This window comes from Bidens hawaiensis, unplaced genomic scaffold (genome assembly GCF_021521415.1).
Source record: "Bidens hawaiensis isolate Kalapana, Puna unplaced genomic scaffold, B.hawaiensis_p1.1 tig00007641_1, whole genome shotgun sequence".
NCBI lineage: Eukaryota > Viridiplantae > Streptophyta > Magnoliopsida > Asterales > Asteraceae > Bidens > Bidens hawaiensis.
Genome location: NW_027491532.1, coordinates 694,583 through 701,480, shown reverse-complemented (window position 1 = coordinate 701,480; position 6,898 = coordinate 694,583). Strand labels below are relative to the sequence as shown.

The following is a 6,898-nucleotide window of genomic DNA, read 5'->3' as shown; positions in this document are numbered from 1 at the left end:
GGCATTTACGTGTAACAAAAAACACCCTTGTCGGTTCTGAAGGCGGTCTTGTCCTCGTCTTGTGGTGCCATTTGAATCTGGTGATAGCCCTTGTAGGCATCCAGGAAACATTTGAGCTTGAATGGTGCCACGGAGTCCACCTTCACGTCGATGTTTGGGAGAGGGTAACAATCTTTTGGGCATGCTTTGTTGAGGTCCTTGAAGTCAATGCACATCCTCCACGACCCGTTACTTTTCTTTACCATCACAGGATTGGCTACCCATGTCTGGTATCGTATCGGACGGATGATGTTTGCGCGCAGTAGATCCTCAACCTGCTCATTCATGGCCTTCGCCTTCTCATCCCCCATGACTCTCTTCTTTTGAGCAATTGGCTCTACAGACTTGAACGTGTTGAGAGAATGTTGCGCCAGGTCTCGCGGAACCCCAGTCATATCGGAGTGTTGCCACGCGAAGACCGACATATATGCTGTGAGCAATCTTTTCATTCTCAACCTCGTGTCGTCTGATATCGTAGCGCCAATTGTGATTGTTTGCTCCGGGAATTTTGGGTTGAGAATCCATTCCTCTGGCGCGTTGTCTGCCATTGGAAGTTTCATTCTCCCTTCCCGCGGAGTACTTGTCACTGCACACAAATGATCTCGGTATACAAAAGTTACACCTGTTGGTGTTGGGAACCCCAACGCGCCGTGCGCTGGCGACGGTATGGCGTTAAATTGGGCAATCGTTCCTCTACCCAAGATCATATTGTGGCAAGAAGTGGTGGGCAAGACCAAGAAGTTGACAACTTCGGCTCGCTTGTGTTTCTCATCCCCCATGGTTAGTTCAAATTGTATTTGACCTAAGGGATGGATGATTTCATTTGAAACACCAGAGATTGGTGCATTCACAATTTCAAGCCTTGCTTGGTCTGCCGGATCCAGTTTTCTGAAACATTGCTCATACATGATGTCTGATTCGCTGCCAGTGTCCACCAAGACTTTTGACACTTCATAATGAGCAATGTGTGTAGTGATGACAAGAGGACTGCTGATAGAAGGGCCTCCCCTGATTCTTGGGAAGATTACTTGTTGCTCGCGCGAATCTCCTTGGATTTGCGCGCTTCTCTTTCTTGATGTTTGCCCTTGCCTTCCTCCCTCAGCTACACAGATTATTTTGAACTTTTTGCTGGCAGAGGCTCCTTCTGGTTGTTCATTTTCTGGTCTTGCGTTTTTCACCAGGTGAGCCAGCTTGCCTGATTTCACATCTTTTTCAATTGCATCCTTCAAGTGATGGCATGCATCAGTGTTGTGTCCTGTGGACTTGTGAAACTCACAGTACTTGCCACTGTTTGATGGTCCCTTGTAGTGTAGTGGCTTGGGGCTTTTGAACTGGACATTCTCAGTGCTTAACACTTGTGAAGGCGTTTTTGTGAGGGGAGTTCATATTCTTGGCAGAGGTCTGTTAGGATCTCTGCCGCCTTCCCTCTTATCACCTTCGCGATTACGAATGTCTTTTTGGGGCTGAGGTGAGCTTGGTTGCGCCTGCTTTTCTGCGGGAGAAAAACTGGTTGGTTGCAACCTGGACCATACAGTGTTCTGTTTGCCCCTTCTTTCGTTGCTGCGCGGTGCCTCTGCTTGATGCCCTCTTTCTCTCGCTCTATCTTGGGCAATTTGTTTTTCATTTCTCGCGAAGACTCGCGATGGTTCCATTAGCTTGGCCCAAGTGGTTGGCATGCCATCTCTGCTTACGAGAGCTCGGCGGAGTTGATCACTGCGCGCGCCTTGTATAAAGGCCACGCGCAATAGTTGCTCAGTGATACCTCCGATTGCCAGAGACTCCTGATTGAAACGAGTTATGTAGTCTTCAATCGTTTCATCATTCCTGCGCACGCAGTGCATGATGTCATCAGGGTCGCGCGTGTGTCTGCGCTGCTGTACGAAGTGGGCTTGGAACTTTTCCAATAGTTCCTCGAACCCATCGATTTGCCCAGTCGGCAAGCTCTCGAACCAGACACGCGCCGCGCCCGTGAGGCAGCGAGCAAACATGTGACACCATGTTGGCATCGTCCAGCTTTCTAGGTTTCCAGTGTTGTAAAAACCTTGTAAGAAATCGTCTGGATCTGTTGTGCCGTCATATTTGCCCAAACCACTTGGCATCTTGATTTTGTGCTGAATGGGGGCCTTCGCAATGTGCTCAGTGAATTTTGAATGTTTCACCAAGATGGCTGGCCTGTACGGTGTGGTTACATCCACTTGCCCTCTCACTGGTGGGCTGTATGTTGTGTGCAGATCCAGATCGGCTTTGGCTCCAGGCGCCATGTTCATGTGCGCGCGGAGCTGTGAGCCTCCTGCATGAGTATCTCGCGTCCTCCTCATGCTGTGCACTTCTTCATCACTAAACTCAGCGTGTTCAGTGTGAACAGAGTGACCCTCTTCCGGCGCGCGCCCTCTTCTTGTTCCATGAACGGTTTGCTTATCAAACGCTAGCCTTTGTGTTAAGTCGGCTAGCTTTTTGTTTTTGACCATCTCATTGTACTTGTCCATTAGACGTCGTTGCTCGTTTATGAGCCATTCTTTAGGGTCATTGGTTTCATCTTCTGGACCCATTGGTCCTTTTATGTTTCGCGCCGGCAAGATTTTGGAACGTGAGATCGTCTGGAGGAGTTTCAGTCTGGCCATGAGGAGTTGTGATGAAAGGATGGTTACTGGTGGTGCGCGTAGAGTCACGCGGCACCCTCAGAAACTGCTGTCCCTCATTAACATCCTCACGTTCAATATCCTCCAGAACTTGATCGACGTTACGAACACCAGAAACCATGGTGAAAATTTGTTTTTTTAGAGAACTGATGAGATTTTGTTGCCGTTGTAACAGGTGATGGCGCCAATGAAGAAACGTGGATCGACTCACTGGTAGACGATCAACTTTCCTCGGGTGTGATTATGCTATTTCACCGATGGTTCTCTGGAATCTGGACTCTTCCACCTACAAAATGAACAGCACCGTCAAACTTACCCCTCAGAAAGGGACAGAGGGGTCCTCTTTGGGGTAACCCTCCGGTGTGAGAATAAGAATTTGTAGGAGAAGATAATAATCTGACAGTAAGGAAATTGGAGTGTATTGCTTAATATAGCTGAATACTGTGTAATAGGGTGTGCCTCTCCTTGTGGAGTTGATGTGGTATTTATAGTGCTAGGGTTTCCAATGATTGGGCTCAGACCCAATTAGGGCCTTTTTGGCCTCCTCCTATAGCTTCGCGCCACGTGTCCTTGGGACACCTGGTGCTTTTTCATTGGTTAGTTGCACGTGGGTTTTGCTGAGTTGTCCACCTTTCATTGGCAGCTGTCAACATCAGCATATTCTTATTCCTAAAAAAGATACCTTCTGGAAGGTTGTCTGACGTGCACAATCAAGGTTGTCCTTACCCTAATTTGGATAAGGACGAGGTTGATTATGTGCATGTGTGATATGCGCCTATCCTGAGGATGCGCGAGGTCTTCTCTTTATTCTCACGCGCAGATGTTTCATGCGCAGATGTGATATGCACAAGCATGTGATATGCGCCACGCGCAGATGTGATATGCGTGAGCATATGTGATGCCTGAGCATGTGATGCATGAGCATGTGATGCCTGAGCATGTGATGCATGAGCATATGTGATATGCGCCATGCGCATAGGTTTTGGCTTTGTGCCTTCATAATGTCTTGATTTCAAGCCTCTTGTCTATATCTTGTGGATTGACCCGCCTCGCTCGGTGTTGAGGCGGGTACATACCTCTTCAATGGTGTTGTAGCCTCGTAGGTAGTACTTGTTCACATGTTTTCCAATCTAATTTTAACTTTACCAACTTTTGCTAATTTTACCAAAAAACAAGTAACACTATTCTTTCAAGTAAAGCGGTCATCTAAATGTACTATGTTTCTAAAATGTCTACACATACCTTTAACTTTGCAGAGAATAATTCACTATTATGCCATTGATCTATGCCTCTTGGTTCATGGTCAATCAATCTAAATATATAAGAGATTGAAAATCTCAAATAGTTTTTGCATTTTCATCACATTACCCAAAAATTTCATCATGTAAAATTTAACATTTGTAATACATAAAATTCATATTGTGATTATGTATGTTTGGTAGATTATTGTATCACTCTTATAGACAAACCTTTAAGAAAAAGATGAAACAAATAGACAAATTGAACTTAAATAATACTATGGTTGTTGACCGATAATAATCTATACTTGCAATTATTTGAGTATATTTGACTAGTGACACTTGCTTTCACGCCTGTTATCAAAAGCAATACTAGTAACATAATCATCATAGATTTATATTTGATTTCCACTCTATTTCTCTTGCAATATGATCATGAACGAAATGGAGAAGCATACAAGTAAAATCGAGTATAAATCACATATAGTTACATATCTCTCTATTTATTTTAGTTTTTTTATAACATTTTTTTCATGTAGAACATGTTATTATAATCTAGTTTATTTGATAAAAAAAAAGTTAAAAACTATGAAAAGAACATCAAATTTAGAATCATTGACAACAATAATTAAAGCTCTCAAATCTCACAAGTCATGAAAACATTACTATGAATGAAAAAAAACTAAACTAATTTGTCTTCAATCCGCAGTAGTCCAAGTCATGTCATTCTCAAATATCCAATGACAAACTTCAATCCGACCCGGACCGGATCCAAGTGCAATGAAAGCTCCATGCCTGGGGCTCCACGATGACGTGTCAATATGACATATGGCAACACCCGTGTTTATCTTTTTCTTGGTTGACACGTCAAGTATCTCTGCCACGTAGACTCTCACCTTTGGGACAGAATGACAATAATACATTAGGTAAGGGTATAGACTTTGATGACACGACACTGACTTCGTTAGTTTCCCACCGTTGACCCCGTTGACTTCCCCAATCATGACTTCCTTCTTTGACCCTATAACATTTTCCGTGGTCCTTACCACCACATCATGTCCCAAAACCGAAACCGCAAAATCAACCATGTCCTCAGCCGACCCCACGCACCGCTTGGTCTCACCCGGGCTCGGTGCCCTCTCACATTCCGCGAGCGTGTTGGTTAAGACACGCTCCATAACAGAGCTGTCCCGAGCCTGGAAAACTTCCTTCACGTCAGACAGTTTGTTAGTGGCAAACGGTAGTTTTGACGTGATGGCTCGGGGCAAAAATGAGCGTCTAGGCATTTTATCTACAATGTCGGGCATCATCATAACCGACCCTTTCTTTAACATTTTTTCTCTAAAGAACTTAACCGGTTCGCTCCACTTATTTACTAAACCGCCACTAACCTTCTTCGAACCCTTGTTCGACCCCAGCTTCGTGTATTGCGCAAACGTGACACCCGTTTTCGAATACTCCTTAAACGTCGCGTTCAAACCATAACTACTAAACCCCGTTCGTTGACCCGTGGATCCCTTACCATATTCCCTAAACGAATCGGATCCCGGGTTAAACGACTTCCCATAATTAACAAAAACCGATCGACCCGAACTCGCCTTCCTACCATACGACAAAAACGAATCACTACCCGAATTCGCCCTATCGCGATAACTCACAAAAGTATCCGACCCCGCATTCCCACCACTCCCACTATACGCTTTAAACTCGTTTCTAGGGTTATTCGCGTTCGACGAATAACCCTTAAATGTGTCATTCGCCCCATTACCCAACTCACCATAATGCGAAAAAGTGGACCCCACCACATTTGATGTGTCACCATAACCAGTAAACCCTAAAGGAACCCCATTACCGTTTTTAGCATAATTTGTAAACAACTGATTACCAGAGTTTGTATCATCCACATAACTCTTGAATGTCAATGGATTATTATTCCCATTACCGGAGTATGCTGTGAACCGGAGGTCCGGCACATTGACACGTGGCATGTAGGAGTTAAACTCACCATTACCACCAGTGGCATCATTAGCATAACTAGTGAAGTTTGAGCTAGCCACATTTGCATCAGTGGCATAGGATGTGAAGCCTTCATGGTGGCCAGTGGATGCACTGCTGTATTTAATGAAGCCACTTGTTGCAAAGTTAATGTTTTCTGAGTAGTTTTTAAACGTGTCGGCGCCGACACGCGCGGCGCCGTAGTTTTGGAAGCGTTTGTTGGTGTAAATGGCAAAGTTGGAGTCTTTGGGTTGGTTGGTGTTGGTTAAGGTGGGTTCAATGAAGCATAGTAAGTTGGCTGAAGAGCAAAAGGATGAGAGGTGAGATGATAGTGAGTGGTTGGAGGCTAGTTTGGTAAATAATGAGGAGTCTAAGGGTTGAAGTGGAGATGATTTGGTGAGAATGAAAGATGGGATTGGATGTTTGTTTAGGATTTGTGTTTTCCAGTAACGAGTTAAGGAAGATTTTGGAGAAAAAGGGTTTGGTTTGGTTAATACGTTTGATGTTTTTAAGGTTGTGTCATCACAAGAAACCTGCATGGATTTGATTGATTTGTTTATTAGGATAATATAAGTGATTACATTATAAGGTAAAAGACAATGGAAGGAGAAGAAGAAGAAGAAGCAGCAGCCAAGTGTGTGGAAGTACTTACAGTTGTGGAAGATAGAAACAAGAACAAGAACAAGAAGTAGAAGAGGCTGAGTTTGACTCTTTTGTCCATGATCTTCTTGATTTGTCTGAGTGTAGAATGTAAGTGTTTGGTTTGGAGTGTGGTGTAGTGTAGTGGTGGTGAGATTTATGGAGAGTGGAATCCTATGAAATTAATATAATTTTTTTTCAATACATTTAAACATGTTACATTTTTTTTTGTAATGGGCGCGTGGACCCCACGGACAATAATGGGGGGGGGGTCGTTGTTAGAGGATACCGTAGTCGTTAGGTTCGTATCTGCTAAGTTGTTGATACTGTAGTCGGTGCGAGTTTCGG

At 44.2% G+C, this 6,898-nt stretch overlaps 1 protein-coding gene across 1 annotated transcript; it reads right to left on the bottom strand.

Moving 5' to 3' along the window:
• Positions 1 to 4,614: 4,614 nt before the first annotated feature.
• LOC143635670 (polygalacturonase 1 beta-like protein 3) lies at positions 4,615 to 6,647 on the bottom strand. The gene is made up of 2 exons (XM_077103443.1): positions 6,564 to 6,647; positions 4,615 to 6,444 (listed from the first exon to the last, which is right to left on the bottom strand). Exons 1-2 carry the CDS (start codon positions 6,630 to 6,632, stop codon positions 4,615 to 4,617), a joined length of 1,899 nt encoding a protein of 632 aa, XP_076959558.1. The 5' UTR covers positions 6,633 to 6,647.
• Between the last annotated feature and the right edge of the window lie 251 nt (positions 6,648 to 6,898).

Bases quoted from the DNA above. Each gene is read 5' to 3' on its own strand.
- LOC143635670 (XM_077103443.1), bottom strand. From the start codon at position 6,632: ATGGACAAAAGAGTCAAACTCAGCCTCTTCTACTTCTTGTTCTTGTTC. The intron at 6,445-6,563 runs GTAAGTACTTCC...AAATCCATGCAG, and splicing joins TGTTTCTATCTTCCACAACT to GTTTCTTGTGATGACACAAC.